The 19,845-nt window shown below is 59.9% G+C and overlaps 1 protein-coding gene across 1 annotated transcript; it reads left to right on the top strand.

The window, feature by feature from the left end:
• The first annotated feature begins 807 nt into the window (after window positions 1-807).
• On the top strand, window positions 808-11,781 carry GPR84 (G protein-coupled receptor 84). Its single transcript, XM_048831722.2, has 3 exons — window positions 808-921; window positions 6,690-6,866; window positions 9,992-11,781. Exon 3 carries the CDS (start codon window positions 10,077-10,079, stop codon window positions 11,256-11,258), a length of 1,182 nt encoding a protein of 393 aa, XP_048687679.2. The 5' UTR covers window positions 808-921; window positions 6,690-6,866; window positions 9,992-10,076; the 3' UTR covers window positions 11,259-11,781.
• The last annotated feature ends 8,064 nt before the right edge of the window (window positions 11,782-19,845 follow it).

Raw genomic sequence — 19,845 nt, 5'->3', positions numbered from 1 at the left:
GAAGTGACGTTCAAGCTCCCCATGCAGGCCAGTGCTACAGCCAGGACTAGAACCCAGTGTCCTGAGCCCCAGTCCATTGCTTTAGCCACTGGGCCAGTGTTTCTCAAACGTGGCCACCAGAGGACATTGTTTGCTGTCAAGACAGCCTCCAAAACATGGGGAGAATTGGGGTCGATTGAGGAGCATTGCCCCCCAAAACCACATACATTGATAGTAGAGAGCACAATTTAAAGGTTTGACTGCCCCCTGGGCCCCACGGGCCCTGTGATGAAGGCCCGTGGCATGCCCCACCCTTCGGTGACTTTATCACAGAGATCTTTTCTCCCACTACGCACTGGGCGTTTGAGTTAAATCACAGCCGACACTGTGCAGCCCCTGAACAGAGCAGAACGGCTGATGCTGAGTGAAACCTGCCCACCTTGGCTCCTGCTGCCCCAGGGCCAGAACCCCACCCGTTCTCCAGCCGTCCCCAGACAGTCCTGGGAAAACAAGGAGCTAGATTTATTGGGTGAAAAGCCAAGCAAAAAAAAGCCACAACCTGTGGCCTCTGTCCCATAAAGAGGCAAAAAAGCCGGCTCACCCTCTGCAGAATGGGAAGTGCCTGGTCCCAGCCCCACCTGCAGGGCTCCTAACTGGGAGGTGCCCCGGGTTCCAATTAAACCTAGAACCGAGCTGGGCACGGCAAGCCCACAGGGTGGTTTTTCCAGTTCTGCCAGAACCTGTCCCCTCCCCTGCCACACCCCTCACTGGCTGAGATTGGTGCTAGCAGCCACCACAGCACCGTGCCTGCATCGGGTCGTCTCAGCCCCGCGCTGGGGGGCACAGAGGGGAGGCCCAGCGCTGGGACTGGAGGTGCTTTCCTAGGCGGCATCGGCAGGGGGCACCCATGCTGTCATTGGAGGCAAATGCCCCAGCTGGATGGTGAGTGCTGCTTGTTGTAGGCTGTCCTGTGGCCCATCGCTGTAGCATCTGGGCACCGGGCTGAGCTCATGCTCAGTTGCTCTCGGTGTGAGGTGGCTGGACAGGGGTCAAGCAGGAAGCATGTGACGCAAACAGAAATAGAGCCCAGGTCCCCTGATTTCCGGCTCTAACCACAGGAGTGTTCTTCCTGTGGGCTTGCGAGCTCTGCTCGGGGGTGTGGGGCACTGGCCACAGCCTGAGATTCAGCTGATGGGTCGAGGCCGGAGGGGGAGCGAGGCTGACAGTCCCAGGTGAGGTGCGGCTCACCCCTAGCCCTCTGCAGAGACACCACTTGGAGGGCTGGGCTAGCATGGAGTCTGGCTCCACCCGAGGTCCCAGGCTCTCAGCTGGCATGTGGGGGTAACGCTCTGACTGTGGGGGGGACCCCGAAAGGACAGGGCAGGCGGCCGGCAGGGCTCCGGGAACAGGCAGACGTCGGCACATGCAGGGTCCCTGGGGATGTGCCAGCCTCAGCTGGGGATGGGCACAAGGAAACACTGTTCCCTGCGGTTCTGAAGCACTGGCCCGCTCAGCTCCTCACAGGCCAAATGCTCCCAGTGCAAATGGTTTGTATCCCCGTTCCCATTCCGGTTCTCCTGGGGAGTCCTAGCTGTCACACGCCGGGTGATCGGATTCATTAGCTGAGATGTTACCCGTAGAAATGTGAGAAGAATCCCTGATCTCCGTGGGCAGCACGTCCTGCCCGGGGAGCGGCTGGTCCCTGGTTCCTGCGCTAACGGTTTGACGGTATCAAAACCAAACGCTTCCACTAGCTCCAACCTGCTGGTTCTGATCTGGGACAGACCCACGGCGGGATTCCCATCTCGGCCCGTCACTAGGGCCATCACCAGAGAGCCTTGGCGGCCCACTCAGTCCTGGCATCTCTGCCAGCCAGGCCCCAGGACCTGCCCTGATGCCCTGGTGGCTTGGAACTGGCCTGAGGCACCCCGCTCCCCCATTCCTTGCTGCTGAGTGGCCATCAGATGCGAACCACTCTCAGGGACCAGGGCTGCCTCCTACCTCATGTCTCAGCCTGCGGCCGGGCAAGTCCCCTCCACCATAGCTGGGCATGGGGCCATGTGGGCTGAGGGTTATTGCAGGGCAGGAGCAGTGTGAGATGGGGTAGGGGCAGCTCAGGGCACAGCATGTGGGCAGATGGGGCGGTGGGGGGAGCTAGGGTCTGCTCTTATTGGCCAGGCCTTTGCATGGTCACCCCAAGGGCCTTGCCACCATTGCCAGCAATCTCAGCTTGTCCTTTTCCAGGCTGTAGCTTGGGGGAGCCGGAGCTGTTTGGGGGAAGGGAGTGAAAACACTTATTACACTGAGCAGCCATGGGGTGGCACTGGGGGGGCAGCTGGGGCAGGGGTTCGGAGCAGGATGTTGGCAAGGCTGGTGCTGTGCTCGGCCCTGCGGGGGGCTCGGAGCTGGACTCGGGCGGGGCCCATGCTGCACTCAGCCCAGTGCCGTGTGGGAGGCCTAGGGGGGCTCGGAGCCGCACTTGGGAGAGGCCCGCGCTGTGTTCAGCCTCGCGGGGGGCTCTGGGGGGTTGGCGGGGCTAGGAGCTGAACTCAGGCGGGGCCTGTGCTGTGTTTGGCCCCCGGGGGGCTCTGGGGGGTCAGGGGAGCTCGGAGCTGGACTCGGGCGGGGCCCATGCTGTGCTCAGCCCAGTGCCACGTGGCACACACTGTGGAATGCGTTTGGATTAGGCCGGACAGACACACTTCAGCACTGGGTTTGTTTATGTTACTCCGTTTCCCCCTCACGCCAACTCAAAGGCAAATAAAGAAATGCAGCCTCCCCAGGTTCTGAGACCCCCCCCCCCCCCCAGCACGCGAGCCTCTCCCGGCACTCTGGGCCGACCCACCAGGCCCACGCCAGCTCCCTCTGCAAAGGGCAAAGTCCGGAGAAGAACCAACCTTCTGCCCATGCGGGGGAGTCAGCAAAGGCTGGTGCCCCCAGAGAAGGGGAGAAGGGGTGGGGGAGAGATAGCTCAGTGGTTTGAGCATTGGCCTGTTAAACCCACGGTTGTGAGTTCAATCCTTGAGGGGGCCATTTAGGGATCTAGGGCAAAAATTGGGGATTGATCCTGCTTTGAGCAGGGGGTTGGACTAGATGACCTCCTGTGGTCCCTTCCAACCCTGATATTCTATGATTCTATAAAAACAAAGCCAATGTAGCCACAGGCCGGGCCCTCCAACGGATCCAGCGCTAACTCTGCTGGGCCCTGCGGATGCTCCCCTAGGCCCAGATACTCCTCACAGGGGAGGCCCCCAACTCCCTGGGACCCTCACGTCCCTGCCGGGGGACAGCCTGGAGAAAAGTCTTACAGATCTCCCCAGCCAATCGGACGCTTGAATGCCCCAAAGCCCACGTGAAGGGATACCCTGGTGACACAAACCCCCCAGCTCGGGTCACTAGTGGGGACCAAACCAGCCCCTTAGGGCACCATGCTCCCTAATAAGCTAGCAGAGTAACTCCCGCAGCTAGCAGCAGTAGTAGGCGCTTATCCTTCACATGGGCCAGCCCCAGAGAGGCTCACTACAGACAACCAGAATATAGCAACAGCATAAATCAAGGCCGGAGCCACATGGGGGTTTAGAGCTTGTGCCGAAGATGCAGCCACTGAGCATTTACCAGCAACAAGGTAGAATGCCAGCCCCCGAAGTCAGGGTGTGCAGACTGGTGCTGAACATGGCAGGCCCCTGGGCTGGCGCTGACAGTGGCAGGGCCCCCGGGCAGGTGCTGGATTTGGCAGGGCTGGATGTGGCAGGTGCTGGATGTGGCAGGGCCCCCGGGTGGGCGCTGAACATGGTAGGGCCCCTGGGTGGGCTCCCTGTGGCATTAGGAAGACTGCAGGCTCCCATGCATTTAATATTAGAAGCCGGCAATGGCCTGTGGAGTGGGGTGGGCATTGCAGGCAGTGGCGGTGGATTAGCCACTGGGCCAACAGGGCCCATGCCCAGGGGTCCCAGCCGATTGAGGGCCCTGGAAAAATTGGGTCTGGCACACGAGGGTTTATGGCTATATCCAAATCTCTGGTGTAAATGTGCATGTCCACAGCATCCACATGGAGCCCTTCCGTGAACCGTGCTACTTTGGCCTCAATGAGTCCCAGTGGCAGGCAGTCCCGCAGGTTAATGTGTTGTGTAAATCTGTGCTTTACTGGCATTAATTCATCTGGGAGCCCAAGAGTTTCCGCTGGTTAAAAACAGTTCTCTAAAGAGAGCTCAGCAGGCCTGTAGCGAACCGCAGGCGGAGAGCAGTGGGAGAAGTTCTCGGAGCATGCGGCCGGCTGGATTTCCGTGCAGCCAACTGAAGGGGGAAGTGGTCTGGGTGCCCTCAGCTATGGCAAACCCAGCTTGAGCCATGCATTGGGCAGAGTGTGGGCTAGTGCCCCAGTGCATGCTGGGAAATCACCAGTCACCCGCACCAAACCCTGCAGAGAAGGGCCCCTTCCGGCTGCAATGCCCCTTTGGCCAAGGGCTGCTGTACCACATGGATGAGCTCCAAGTGCCACCTCCCTCTAGGCTCTGTTCTAAGAGCCATGGCCCGTGGGGCAATAAAATGGGGGCAGACGAGGGGGGGCAGGATGGGGGTGCTCAGCTCCACAAGGGAAAGGGAGGTGGGGGGCGGGGCAGGATTGGGGATGCTCAGTTCCAAAAGGGAAGGGGAAGCGGTGGGGGTGGGGTAGGGGGTGCTCAGCTCCACAAGGGAAGGGGAAGTGGAGGGCGGGGCAGGATGGGGGATGCTCAGCTCCACAAGGGAAGGGGAAGTGGGGGGCGTGGTGGAGGGTGCTCAGCTCCACAAGGGAAGAGAAAGTGAGGGCGTGCTCAGTCTACAGGGGAAGGTGAAGTGGGGGGGAACAGGGGGTGCTTAGCTCCACAAGGGAAGGGGAATCATAGAATATCAGAGTTGGAAGGGACCTCAGGAGGTCATCTAGTCCAACCCCCTGCTCAAAGCAGGACCAATCCCCAATTTTTGCCCCCGATCCCTAAATGGCCCCCTCAAGGATTGAACTCACAACCCTGGGTTTAGCAGGCCAATGGTCAAACCACTGAGCTATAAGTGGGGGGGTGGAGGGTGCTCAGCTCCACAAGGGAAGGGAAAGTCGGGAGGAGGGGTGCTCAGTCTACAGGGGAAGGGAAAGTGGGGGGCAGGGAGTGCTCAGCTCCACAAGGGAAGGGAAGTAGGGGGCAGGGTGGGAGGGTGCTCAGCTCCCTGTCAGGGATCTCTCACATCCCTTGGGGGAGTTCCCAGGGACACCAGCGCTTCGCCCTTCTCCCCCATGGGTCTCTGACTGGTTCTTACAGCTCTTGTCGGACCTTCCTGTGAGTGCTGGCGGCCTAATGGTTAGAGCTTAGGCCTGGGAGCCAGCTCTGGGCACCATTCCCCTGCTGCTGAGTGGGTTATTTCACTGGCACTTCTCCCATGCTTTGAGCCCTGGCATGAGTGGCAGAGTGCCCGCTGTGTCTCGCCCCTGGGAGCCAGCTGGGTAGCTGGGCCTGAGACGGAAGAGACTCGCCTGGGGTCGGTCAGTGGGGTAAAGAACCCAGGAGTCCTGACTGCCTCTCTCTAAGAGAATAGAACCCCGGCATCCTGGGTGCCAATCCCTGCTTCTAACCATCCAACAGCCGCCCTGGAACTTGTACTCACACCAGTTGGGCTCGCAGGCTGCGCTGCCCCCTGCTGGCGCTAACCACCAAGGTGTGTGAATGGCAGCTGCTGGCGGAGGGCACTGGAGCTGCCCCGCCCAGCCACTCATTGCCTGGGGCTTGCCAGCGGGTGGCACTGCTGAGGTCCATGGGCGCTGTGGTGTCTGGCACCCATGTGGCTGGGGCTCGTTGGCAGGGGGTGGGGATGGAGAAATGGGGTCTCTCTTCCCCTGAGGGGAAGCCTGGCTCTGAGCACCGGGGTTGCTGGTTCCCACGTGGGGGTGTCTGCACCTTGGAGCCTCTTGCCAATTGCAGATGCTCCTGGGGGAGCCTGGCCCGTCAGCTCTCGGGACGTGGCAGCTCCTGAACCCTGGCCTAAGGGGGTACAAGACCTGCTGACAGCAATTGGGGGGCAGCTGGCACCCCCTGGCAACCCCACAACTCCATGACAGGGCTTCAAATAACTCCCAACCCTGCTGCCCCCTCCCATGCAGCCCCATGGCTGGGGAGGGGGCCAGTAAGGGGCTCTGCAGGAGGGGAGCCTTGCCCCGCAGCAGACAGAATCCGCCCCCTCCGGGGCAGAGCCCTGAGCAATCGCCTGCAGGCTCTGTAATGGGCCAGTCTAACGTGGGGGCTCGGCACTCGGCTAAGGGCTGGCTGGGCCACATCTCACCTTCCCCCGGCGTGGGGTGTGGAGGGAGGGCTGGGGCTTTGGCTCGTTGCCAGGCCCTTGTGTGATTGCTGGGGCAGGCCAGACCTTAGGGTAACCCCGTGTGGGGACCCTGCCAGAGCAGGCCCACAGCCAGGAGTCAGGCAGAGCCACGGGGTGTCCGCAGGCAGCTGCTTCAGCGCTGAACCCCTTCGTAGCCAGCCCAGCCCTGCCCTGCCCCCTGCCAGGGCCCCTTGCAAGCACCAGCCCCCTGAGCCCCCCGGCTCCCCCTTCTGGCAGGGACCATGCAGGCCCCCAATCCAACACAGTGCACTTGCCCTGGTGCTCTCGGGAGCCCTGTGTGTTCAGCTGTGATTGACGCCTCCACCCCAACCTCAGCTGCTGTGTTCAATCTCCTCTCTCCAAAGCCCGCAGCCCTGCAGCTCACGCCAGCACCCAGGAAGAAGGAAGTTACCTCACCGGCTTTGGCAACTCAGGGCTTTTCTCTCTTGCTGCCGGGGCGTGAAGCCCATAAATAGCTGGCGGACGAGGCTGTGCCGGCAGATCGCTCCAAGCACAGCTGGACACATCTGCCCCTCGGCTTGGTAAGGTTTTGACCCTCCCGGATGGTCTGCGCCTAGCCGTGGGGGGCTGGGCTCACCATAGTGCAGGCCCTGTGCCTCCGGGTGGTCCAGCAGGGGGCGGTGTGCAGCCAGCATTGGCGCTGATCAGATCTGTGCAGGGGCTGGGTCATGGACCGGCTCTGGCTGATGGTGCTGGGAGCCCTGCGGGGGGAACTCTTGCAGCGAGAGCGGGCACCGTGCCTGGGGCGAGGGAGGGTGGCGAGGGTTTGATGGCAGGCTATGGGGTGGCTAGGAAACAGGGTCCGTGGGAGGGAGAGGGGCTGGCTGGTCTCCTAGGCCTTTTGCCTGATTGCCAGAGTCCTCCGCTCCTTGCGGCTCATCGGGTTTGGGGAAGGGGCAGCACTCAGGGTGCCCAGGGCCCATGACGTCCCCAGTGCGGTGACTCATGGGCTAAGGGGGCTACTGAGGGAGGAGATGGGAATCTGGCCTTTCGCACCCAGATGGGAGCTGGTGTGGGGGGAGCAGGCCCCAGTCCTGGCTGCCAAGCAGGCTAGTTGAGCTGGGGTGTGAGCTGAGCCTGCTCCGGAGAGCCAGCTGGGCTTCTCCGTACGATGCTTGGTCCATTTCGCACGCGGCTCTGGGCTCAGTGGGGCTGTTCCTACGGAGCGAGGAGCCTTGTTACCAGTCCCTGCTGCTCACTGAATCCTTCTTGGGGCCATGCCCCCCCCACCACCACAGAGCCAGGGCTTTGCTCTCTGGACTCGAGCCAGCGGGCCCCGGTGGGACGAACGGGCCGGGTCTCGGGGTGGCTGCAGAGCAAAGGCCAGAGCGAGATCTGGAGTAGGCTGCACTACAGCTGGGGTCTCCTACACTATGCCAGTCCTCTGCGTCAGCTAGGAGACAGAATCCCCCCAGGCCGGGGAGCATGTCTCCTCCCCAGAGGGTCACAGAACCTGCCCCCTTCCCTGTGTCTATTCAGACTGAGCTCTGGGGGCAGGGACTGTCTCAGGCTGCGTCTGTGCAGCGCCCGGCGAGGTGAGCTCGGGGCGGGGGGGTCGTGTAATGATGCCCTCCGGGGAAAGGGGTGCAGATTCCTGTGCATTCACTGGAGCGTGTGAGCAGGGCGCTTGGGTCCAGGCTGATGGGGCTCCCCCCAGGTAGCCTGACACCCCGGCATGCCCAGGGATGCGGAGCCAGGTGGGGCCTCACCTGCTCTGCAGACATCTGAGACATCGGTTTCCGTGGAAACGCCCCAATTAGACCCAGGATGGAAAGAATGGGGCCGTGTTTGATCTCCCTGCGGGGAGGCTGCCAGGGGCCTGCGCTCACTGGTGCATTATTCCAGGGTCCTGCCCAGGCCTGCCCGGGATCCAGCATCTGCTCCCTGCTTTCCCCCACCCGGGGCAGTGTGGGGCCCGGGGCTGTGGCTGGAGGGGAAATGGTGCATCACAACAGGGGCCTCTGTCACGGACTCACAGGACTCGTGCTCTCTTGGCTCCATACGGTCCCTGGGAGGAACCCCCTTCAGTGCGACAGCCCTGCTCAGGGGTCTACTCTTTCCCGGGGGTTAAGCCCCTCCGCCTCCTGGAACTGCACCTCTCTGAGCCTCAGCATGCCTGTCTCTGCTGTGGGCCCCCTCAGGGAGTCCCCTCGCTCTGGACCCCCGGGGCCTCCACTCACAGAGGGAATAATGCCACCCTGTTCTCTAGACCGGAGTGACTCTCGGCCAGCGTAACACAGGAGGGTTTATTGAGCGTCTGAACCCAGCACAGGAAACTCTCAGGCCTGGCCTCCCTCAGCACAGCACATCTAAGTCTGTCCCGCATGCAGGTGGGCTCTGGCTGCTCCCTCCTCCTGGCGCAGAGACCCCCTCCTTCCAGCCGAGGCATCCGATATCACCAGCCCCAACAGCTTCTCCCCGACCTTTGTCTTCCGTCCCAAGTAAATTAGTCGCTGGGGCCCTCTCTCTGGCTGGAACTGGTTGGTCAGGTCGCCGGGGTCTTCTCTCCTCAGCCCGTTGTCCTCCCACTGGTCAGAATCTGCTGACTGCCAAGCTGGGGTGGGCCTCTTAGTCACCAATTGTTAGGGTTCCCCATCTCCAGGCCATTGTTGGGGGGTCCCGGCTGCTACGTGAGGTCACACCTGGTCCTCTGCAACAACAAACCCTCTCCCACCACCTTGTTAAACATGCAGCACACAGGGAAACTGAGGCACAAACACGCTATTCATGTAAAACACTACAAAAATCCCCAACTTCATCACAGCCTCCCTGGCCAGGTGCTGAACAGACATGGAGTGAGAGAGACTTCCTGCCCCCCAGAGCTCACAATCTGAACAGACACAAGGGGGAGGGGAAACTGAGGCACAAAGCAGGAAAGTGACATGTCCATGGGCACTCAGCGGGTCAGTGGCAGAGCTGGAAATGGAGCTGGTCCCAAGTCCCAGCCCCATGGCCGCCCAATAGGATGTGCTGCCTCTTTAACTATACAGCCATGTCATGGCGGTGGGGCCCTGGGGAGGGGTCTGGGTCCCAGCCATGGGGGAGGCCAATCCAGCTTATAGCAGCCAGGAAAGACCTCCATGTTTCTAGTGGCCCGATGCTTATGAGTCAGGATGGGCTCCATCCCCAGATACTTTAATAGGAGGATCTATGCCCCCTTTCTCTGCCCTCCCTGCCCCCGACTCCTCCGTCCTGCCTCTCCTCACCTCCACCCCAGCTCTGCCTCCCCTCCCCTTACCCAGCTCTCCCAGCCCTCTCTGCTTACAGCTCCCTTTGGGCTGGACCTGAGCTGAGCAGCTCACCCTCCCCAGACCCAAGGCTGCCAGGGCCCAGCCAGCTGGGGTGCAGGGGCAGGAGCCTTCTGGCTACCCTAACTCATGCCCTGGCCTGGGTTTTGCTGTGGCTGGCAAACAGAGCACAGGGATGTCCTGCCCTGCTGCCTCTTCCCAGCTGGCCCAGCCCAGTTGGTGCCCCCAGCCCTGGTGACCTGGGGCACAGCTATGCGATGTCCTTCCTGTCTGTGCCTCCCCAGATGGGGGAGACACTTTAAATGTGTGGCTGATTCTGGCTCAGCAGGGGCATTGCAGGGAGGGGCTCCTGGGGCAGGGGGCTGTGCTTTGCCTGACCCCCTTTTCTTTTACTTCAGTTCCTAGAAGCCAAGGATCTAGGCCAGGACTGTGCTCCAGGACCTGACCCCTCCCCGAGACCCGGTCCTCCCGCTCCCTGAGACGATGGCGAACATCACCATGGATAACTTCTCGTGCTATGAGGCATCCATCGTGGGGTACCGCTACGTGGCCGTGAGCTGGGGCGTGGTGGTCACCGTGGTGGGCACACTGGGCAACGTGCTGACCCTCCTGGCCTTTGCGGCTGACGCCAAGGTGCAGACCCGCTTTAACCTGCTCATCGTCAACCTGACGCTGGCCGACCTGCTGTACTGTGCCGTGCTGCAGCCCTTCTCCGTGGACTCCTACCTGCACCTGCACTGGCGGGCCGGCCCCAGCTTCTGCCGTGTCTTTGGTATGCTGCTCTTCGTCTCCAACTCAGTCTCCATCCTGACGCTCTGCCTCATCGCCGTCAGCCGCTACGTGCTCATTGCCAACCCAGCCCTCTTCAACAGGGTCTTCTCGCGCCTGGGCGTGGGGCTCGTGGCCCTGGGCGCCTGGGTCCTCGGCTTCGCCAGCTTCGCCCCGCTCTGGCCCGTCTTCGTGCTGGTGCCCAAGGTCTGCACCTGCAGCTTCCACCGCATCAGGGGCCGGCCCTACAGCACTATCCTGATGGCCTTCTACTTTGTGGTGGGCCTCAGCTGCGTGGGCATCTTCTACTTCCTCATCCACCGCAAGGTGAAGGGGGCGTCCCACGCCATGGACCGCTACAAGCTGAAGAAGGCCAGCCTGAAGGGGGCTTATGTCGCTGGGGCCAGCTTGGCCACTCCAGGCCAGTTTGTGGAGCTGGACAGCGGCGTGGACACGGGCGTCTCCCAGCCCTCCAGCATCTCGGAGCAGGGCCACACCTCCAAGACGCTGGTCACGGAAAATGGCCCAGCCCCAGCCCTCACCCCAGCCCCTGCCCCCGCCCCTGCCCCCGCCCCTCCCCCTGCTCCTGCCCCCGCAGCTCAAAAGCTCAAAAGCCTGCCCTCCCAGCCCAAGGACAGCAACAAGGAGTTCCGGAAGGTCACCCGCATGTGCTTCGTGGTCTTCCTCTTCTTTGTCCTCAGCTACATCCCCTTCCTCCTCCTCAACATCTTCGATGCCAAGAACCGGGCGCCCACATGGTTGCACATGGTGTCCGCCAACCTGACCTGGCTGAACAGCTGCATCAACCCCGTGCTGTACGCCGCCATGAACCGCCAGTTCCGCGAGGCCTACGCGCGTGTGATCTCCACCATCTCGCGCCGCCTCCGGTGCCTCTGAGGGCTGGGGTCGCAGGGGGGCAGGGCTGCCCCAGATCAGAAAGCTGCCTTGGCGCTGCTCTGCCCCCCTGGGGGACCCCATATCCTGTCTTGCCCCAGGGGAGAACATTGGACCCAAGCACAGACTCATGCCAGATGCAAGCTTTGCCCTGCCCCAGTGCCTCCTGCTGGTGGCAAGAGCACCGCCCTGTCTCTAGGAGGGTGGCAGGGGCAGGTTGGTGCTGAGCCCTGCCTCACATGGGCCGCCAGTTATGGGCTCTGCACTGCCTTTGCAGAGTGCTAGCGTGGACTGTCCCTTTACCCACCATCCTTGGCCTGGTGAGGTGGTGGAGGCTGGCTGGGCCCTGCCTTCCCAGCTCTATTTATTGTCTGTTCCTGATTTACACCTTGTCATTTTTCTATCACTACCTCAATAAGCAGATCCCTGTGTGTCTAGTATTGGCTGCATTGCCTGTTCCCAGCCAGTGAACAAGCCCTCCATTGGCTGTGGGGTGGGGAGGCCTGGGGCCGGGGTCAACCATAGGTCTGGGCTATGTGCGTATCCAAGCACCAAGTGTGGGGAGGGGATGGGAAGGGGAGGGGATATGTCATGAACACAGAGATAAGGATAACATAAAATCCCTCCTGGGAAGCTGTACTAAATTGCTTTACCTGTAAAGGGTTAAGAAGCTCAAATAACCTGGCTGGCACCTGACCAAAAGGACCAATAAGGAAAGAAGATACTTTCAAATCGGGGGTGGGGGGGGTTGTGCTCTCTTTTTTTGTTCTCTCTCTTAACGCAGAGAGAGAGACCAGGCAGGTAAAACATCTCCTGAAACATACCTGAAATGATTCATGTAAGATTACAAAAATTGTAAGCAAGGGCAAGGAAATACATTAAATTATCTTTTGTTTTAGCTTGTGAATTTTCCCTATGCTAAGAGGTAGTTTTATTCCTGTTTTTTAAAACTGTGAAGCTAAGTCCAGAGGGGAGTCCTCTGCGTTTTAAATCTTTTTATTTCCCTGTAAAGTTACCTTCCATCCTGATTTTGCCGAGGTTCTTTTACTTTTTTCTTTATAATAAAGTCCTTCTTGTAAGAGCCTGATTGATTTTAGTGTCCTAAAGATAAAAGGTCTGATCTGTACTTACATTAAAACCAATTGGTTGATTTATTATTCTTAAGCCTCCCCAGGAAAGGGGATGAAGGAGCTTGGGGGGATATTTTGGGGGACTAGGGACTCCAAGTGACCCTTTCCTGAATTTTTGGGTAAATCACTTGGTGGTGGCAGCAATACTGTCCAAGGAGACGGAAAGGAAGTTGTGCCTTGGGGAAGTTTTCAACCTAAGCTGGTGGAATATAAGCTTAGGGGAGTCTTTCATGCAGGTCCCCACATCTGTACCCCAGAGTTCAGAGTGGGGAGGGAACCCTGACAGGATATTAATGGGGTCCTGGGTTTTTCTAGGTCCAACCCACCCCAAGGCAATACCAACAGCTCTGCCCTCAGCCTGGGGCCTCCAGCTGGCTATGTGCTGCCTAGAACTCCAAACTCTCTGAAGGGCTGGGGCGGGGGGAGGTGTGGACTGGCTTGCCTCTCCCCCGACCACAGTGCCTCGCTGTGGGGGATGGGCCCCGGGGCAGGGAGCCATGGCGAGCCTTTGCTTTGTGTGGGACTGTCAGCTCTAGACGGAGAGTAAATATGGAAGGGAATGGGACCCATGGCAGGGCTGGGCCACAGAGGGATGGGGGTTGGGGCTGTGCGGGGGGGGGGGGGGGGAACTGGGGCAGCGCGGGGGGGGGGGAGGGAGGACTGGAGTTAGATCCTGTTCCGTTGCTGCCTCTTTATCCACAAAGAGGACTCCTGCCCTGATGATTAATGGGGAGAGGCTCCTGCCCCACTCACTGTGGGATAAGGTTGGCCCCTAGGTCCACCAGAGCAGAGCTGGGCCCCATGGCCAAGCACCCCCACCGCCCCAGGCTGACAGAGAGACATGGCCCTGATTTGCCAGTCCCCAGGCAGGCTGATGCAAGGGGTTGCAGGGCAGGTGGCAGCCCTGAGGAACAATGCCTGGCACAGGGCTGGGGTGTGTCAGTTGTGAGGTGGCCTCGGGAGCACAACGTCCATTCGGGCACAAACAGGCTGAAGCCAAAGGGATGGCACCTGGTTCTGAGCCAGCGGGAAGCTCAGCCCAGCCAGGGCCGTTCCCCTGGGGATCCTGCTGGGACCCCCATCACCTCCCTCTCCTTGCTGCCTCTCAGGACCCCCCTCCCAGCCCCCACCAAAGTTCTTTGCTAGTCCCACCTCCTTCCTCTCTAGTGCAGCTCAGGGGTCATCACCGGCTGGGGACTCACTCTGGGCCCATGCAGCCAGCAAACAGGGGCTGAGCCCGCTCTCTCCACTGCCTGCTGATGCCTGGGCCCCTGGCAAGAGATGGCAGTGCCTGCCTAGCCACCCCTAGGGCACGGGCCACAGACCTGTTTCCTCTGCACCAGCCACACACCCCCGTGCATCATTCTGCCAGTGCAGGGAACTGCGCCCCAGGCCTGGACCCCCCAACAGAGCCCCCAAGACCTGTAACCTGACCCCCACCAGAGCCTGCCCCCAGGCCTGGAACCCCCAGTCCCAGCCCACCCCCCACCCCCCGCCCGAGGCCTGACACTTGCCCCCACATAGAGCCCCTGAAGTCTGGAACCACCTCCACAACCAGAGATGGCAGCTGCTGTGAGTCAGGTTCAGGGTCCGTTAGGGGCATGACACGGTATGCATGGGGCGGGGGGGCTGTTGAAGCAGCCGCAATGCCCCCTGGAGCTCCCCTCTGTGGGGCAGGGGCCCTGTTGCTGGGTGTCCCCTAATGCCTGGGGAGTGAGATTCACACACGCAACCTGGCAGAGCATCCCCAGCTCAGCCCACCCCTATCTCCTATCTGCATGAGCTGCCTGGCGCCCCCAGCCCCTATGAGCTTCCAGTCACCTCTAGCCCCCCTCCCTCCCTCCGTGTGTTGCTCCAGCGTCCCTGCACCATGCTGCATGGGTGGCCTGGACTTGCCCAAAGAGATTGCACAAGGCTCCGAGTTGCATCCACCCCTTTGTTCTCTGCTGACAGGGTGGGGAGAGGGGTCCCCAGGCTTGCATATTGCACAGGGCAGGGAGAGGAGGGGAATGAGATTCTTGCGTTCCAAGTTTACTAACAGGCTGTGATGAAATGGGGGATTTTCTTGGTTTTTTTCAATGGTTTGCATGCAGAGGGGGTGGGACTCAGTTTCCCTGGGTGTTACTGGTTTAACAAGGTGATGGGAGAGGGAGTTTGTTGTTACAGAGGGCCAGCGAATGGCCTGGAGAACGGATACCCCAGCGACTGGTGACCCAGTGACCGGGAGGCCCAGCTTGGGAGTCACAGCTGGGTTCTGGCCAGTGGGAGGACAATGGGCTGCGGAGAGAGGACCCTGGTGACCTGACCAGCCAGTTCCAGCCAGTGGGGAACAAAAGACAGCTGAGAGGAGAGGAGGCCAGGCCATCCTGTTTACCTGGAGAGAAGACAAAGGACAGAGGCGGAGCTTGGGGGCAGGTGATATCGATGCCCAGCTGGAAAGCGAGGGATCTCCGGGCTGGGAGGAGGGAGCCCGCCAGAGCCCACCTGCATGCGGGACAGACCTAGATGTGCTGTGCTGAGGGAGGCCAGGCCTGAGAGTTTCCTGTGCTGGGTTCAGACGCTCAATAAACCCTCCTGTTTTATGCTGGCTGAGAGTCGTGCTGGTCTAGAGAACAGGGTTGCATTATTCCCTCTGGGAGTGGAGGCCCCTGGGGTCCAGAGAGAGTGGGGCCCATGGTGAGAGATAGGCCTGCTAAGGCTCAGAGAGGTACAGTTCCAGGAGGCGAAGGGGCTTAATCCCCGTGAGAGTGTGGACCCCCGAGAAGAGCTGTCCCACTGAAGGGGGTTCCCCCCAGGGACCGCATGGGGCCAAGAGTGGGCATGACCTGTGAGTCCATGACAACGTGGTAGCAGAGGATGGTTGGCGGATGCACCCTGTAGACGGCTGGCTGTGAGCGCAGGCACTTTGCAGGGAGTGGCTGCCAGTGATAAAACGAGGGAATTGAATGAACCAGCGCAGGAATGGCCTATACCCCGCTCCGTAAGAGGGACCTGGCACGTCTGTGCGGGGAGAGAGGGCTGAGCATGGGGAGGGTCTCTCAGGAGCAGCTGATGGCTCAGCTTGTAGAGAATGACCAGTCTGAGGAACAGGCTCCAGATCCCAGGGGGGCTCCCAGGGTGCCCAGAGAGCCGGGGAGTAGTCGTGGGGGCAGTCCATGTAGCAGCCGGGAGTCTACTGGACCTGACTCCCCAGTCAGCCCAGGGGGACCCTTTGAGAAGGCTTGTGATCTGAACCAGATTGACCCAGCAGACAGGCTCCACTCTCTGACCCTCCTGCTGGGTCCCCAGGCCATAAAGCCGAGGGGGGACTATGACCTGTTCAAACAGGCTTTGCTGTTGAAGTGTGAACTGACCCTCGAGGCATACAGGAAACGATTCCGGGGTGTACGCAAGACCCCAAGGGTCACCTACAAGGAGGTCACCAATCTGCTGGGGGAATATCTCCGCAAGTGGGGGAAGGGCACAGGGGCCACTACCGCAGAGGAGGTGTGTAACCTGGTAGGGTTGGGGCAGCTGTATGACATCTGCCCTCCAGACCTTAAGATCTGGTTAGTGGACCAGAAGCCTAAAGATCTGCGCAGTGCGGGGGCACTGGAGGATGAGTTTGTGGACAGCAGATCGGGGGATCCCCCACATTGGGGACTCAGAAGGGGAGTCACACAGAGATGTCTCAAGGGTGGGACTCCAGGAAGCCCAACTCAGGGGTGCCCATGAAGGCCGGGTGGGCTTACCCCTGTCGTGGGACTTGAGGGACCTGAAATGTAATTACTATGGCCAAAAAGAACACAAGGTGACGCAATGCCTGAAGAAGAAGGAAATGGCAGGCAATCAGAACCCATGGGGTGTCAACTGGGTGGAAGCCCACCGAGAGGGGGCACCACCAGTCCAGGGGGCCGCAATGAATAGGGTTATGCCATGGGGAGGGGACAGCCAGGCTAGGACAGCAAGGGAAGGCAGGGCTCCAGGTCCAGAGCGCCCATACTCAATCCACTGGGTGAGGGTGGGACAGGCCCCGGGGAACAATTGCCACGTCATCCCCATTGAGGTCAGGGGAGGGAGCGTCCTGGGTTCTGGGACATGGGCACAGAGGTGACACTGGCATGGCCCCAGGTGATGGACCCAGACCAGTGAGCACCCGATGCATATGTGACCCTGAGAGGAGTGTTTGGGCCCCCCGCAAGGTGCCTGTAGTGAGGATACACCTGAAATCAGGGGCTAAGGAGGGACCCAAAGAGGTTGTGGTGCACAATCACCTGCCTACCGAGGTGCTAATGGGTCCTGACTTGGAGGCCTGGCCAGATGGCACTCACAGCTCCCTGGTCCTTACCTGGTTCCAGTGCCAGCGAGGGACGTGGGATCGAAACACTGAAGGTAGGGCTTGACAGGGCTGGGCTGGAGCCTCTGTCCCAAGGTGGGGAAACTGAGGCACCGCCAACCAGGGCTGTACCCTCAAACCCAGGAGCTGAATTGCAGATGAAGCTGCAGGAGGATCCCTCCTTAAAGAAGCTGAGGGCCCTTGCTGGCCACAGCGGTGCAGGATCCCACAGCAGGGCAACCCAGTTGGGGAAGAAACACATTCTGGTGGTGGTAGATTTTGCTACGTGCTACCCTGAGGCCATGTCCTCTATCAAGGCAGACACCGTGGCAGAGGTGCTGCTGACCATTTTCAGCAGAGTGGGGTTCCCCAAGGAGGTTCTTACAGACCAGGGGTCCAACTTCATATCAACCCTGCTCCAGTGCTTGTGGGATAATTTTGGGGGCTCCCACACACCTGGGCCTCGGCGTGTCACCCTCAGTCAAATGGGCTGGTGGACAGGTTCAATGGGACCCTAAAGATGATGCTGAAAACATTTATGGACCAGCACCCACAGGACAAGTATTTACCCCACCTGCTGTGTGCATACAGGGAAGTGCCACAGGAATCCACAGGGTTTTCCCCATGTCACAGAGTCCCTGGGCGATGCTCTGGAACTGCTCCCCATGAAGCCAGTCAGGACTCTGGGGAAGTCGCCGTTCTGTGAGCAGCCTGTCTTCAGGACACACAGCTCACACAGCTTCCACCTTCCTGGGTCTGACCTCCGAGCATTCAGCATCCTCTGCCCCTCCGTGCGCTTCCCACAGCGAGTCTGCTCAGGCGGGGCTTCTGGGGAAGCCAGAGGGTCCTGCCCCCCAACTTCGCAGTCAGATAGGACTCTCAGCCAGCCAGTAAAACGGAGGTTTATTAGACGACAGGAACATGGTCTAAAACAGAGCTTGCAGGTGCAGAGAACAGGACCCCTCAGCTGGGTCCATTTTGGGGGGCAGTGAGCCAGACAACCACAGCCTGCCCTTCACTCCATGTCCCAGCCAGCCCCAAACTGAAACTCCCTCCAGCCCCTCCTCCTCTGGGCTTTGTCCCTTTCCCAGGCCAGGAGGTCACCTGATTCCTTTGTTCTCCAACCCTTTAGCTCTCACCTTGCAGGGGGGAAGGTCCCAGGCCATCAGCTGCCAGGAAACAGGGTGTCGGCCATTCTCTGTGTCCAGACTCCTGCACACACCTGCCCCCTAGGGCTCTGCAATGATCATACACCCTTACCCCACCACCTAGATACTTAAGAACTGCATAGGGGAAACTGAGGCACCCCCACACTGTTCAGAGGAAACATTAAGAACAGTCCCACTTCTTCACACCCCGTTCCAGTTGCTGTATGGGAGGAGAGTGAGGGGACCCCTCAACTTGATAAGGGCTGAGTGGGAGAGGAAGACCTCCTCTGATGGAGTATGTACTGACCTTCTGGGAAAAGCTCGCGGAGCTCATGGGCTTGGCCAGGCGAAACCTAGGAAGGGCAGAGAGGAAGCAGAAGGTCTGGTACGACCGACGTGCTGCTCCTATGCTACCAGGGACCAGGGATGCTTCTCATCCCCATGAGGAAGCACAAGCTGCAAGCTGCCTGGGACGGCCCCTTCAAGGTCATCAGACAGGTAAATGAAGTGAAATATGTAGTGGAACTGTCCATCTGGGCACACCGCCACTGAGTGCACCATGTCAACATGATGAAGCCATACTGGGACAGGGAGAAGTTGGGGCTGGCTGGGTGTGGGCAGTGGGAGGAGAAGGGAGAGGATCCCCTGGTGGGACTCTTCCCTGAGGTGGGGGCTGACCCCTGGCTGGAATCAATTCTCCTCTCAGACCAGCTAATCCCTGCCCAGCAGGCAGAGATCAGAGAGGTGCTGCATTCATACCGGCAGCTGTTCTCCAACTGGCCTGGGCTCACTAACCTGGCTGTTCACCGGGTGGAGACGGGAGCCAACCTTCCCATCAGGTGTTCCCCATTCAGGGTCACTAGGAAAACAACCCAGGATCTGGAGAGCAGGTTGGAGACATGCTGGCTTTAGGGGTGATCCAGCCGTCCTCCAGCCCCTGGGCCTCTCCCATGGTGCTGGTCCCCAAGAAGGACGGGTGGATCCAGTTCTGTGTGGACTGCTGAAAACTCAATGCCATCACCATGTCCGATGCCTACACCATGCCTAAGATTGATGAGATCCTAGATAAGTTGGGGGCTGCCCAATACCTCACTAGCATGGATCTTACCAAAGGCTACTGGCAGATGACTTTGGACCCAGAGGCCAGGGCGAAGTTTGCCTTCGCCATCCCAGTAGGGCTCTTCGAGTTCCTGGTTCTGCCTTTTGGTCTCAAGGGGGCACCTGCCACCTTCCAGTGCCTGGTACATCAGTTACTAAGGGGGATGGAGGACTTTGTTCTAGCACAGTGGGACTCAAACTTTTTTACTGGCGATCCCTTTCACATCGCAAGCCTCTGAGTGCAACCCCCCCTTGTAAATTAAAAACACTTTTTAATATATTTAACACCATTATAAATGCTGGAGGCAAGCGGGGTTTGGGATGGAGGTTGACAGCTCGCGATCCCCCATGTAATGACCTTATGACCCCCCTGAGGGATCCTGACCCCCAGTTTGAGAACCCCTGCTCTAGTGTATATTGATGATATCTGTGTATTTACCCAAACCTGGGAGGACCATGTGTCCCAGGTGAAGGGGGTGCTGGGTCACCTCCAGGATGCAGGAAAAGTTGGAAAGTGCAAGGTGGGGATGGCAGAGATGTCATATCTGGGCCACAAGGTGGGGAGCGGCCACCTGAAGCCGGAGCCGGCCAAAGTGGAGGCAATCAAGGACTGGCCCGCTCCCCAGAGTAAGAAGCAGGTCCAGACTTTCATTGGGATGGCAGGATACTACCGGAGGTTTGTGCCCCACTTTAGCTCCCTGGCAGCTCCCCTCACGGAGCTTTGTAGGACGGGAAAGCCGGACAAGGTGGTCTGGACCCAGCAGTGCCAGAGGGCTCTCTGTGCACCGAAGGGGGCACTCATCCAAAGCCCAGTGCTGCTAAACCCGGATTTTAACAAACCCTTCCTGGTGTTCACCGACGCCTCAGACATGGGGCTGGGTGCGGTGCTGAAGCAAACT

Source organism: Caretta caretta, chromosome 20, assembly GCF_965140235.1.
Source record: "Caretta caretta isolate rCarCar2 chromosome 20, rCarCar1.hap1, whole genome shotgun sequence".
In the NCBI taxonomy this organism is placed as follows: domain Eukaryota; kingdom Metazoa; phylum Chordata; order Testudines; family Cheloniidae; genus Caretta; species Caretta caretta.
This window is presented reverse-complemented; position numbering and strand designations above follow the sequence as displayed.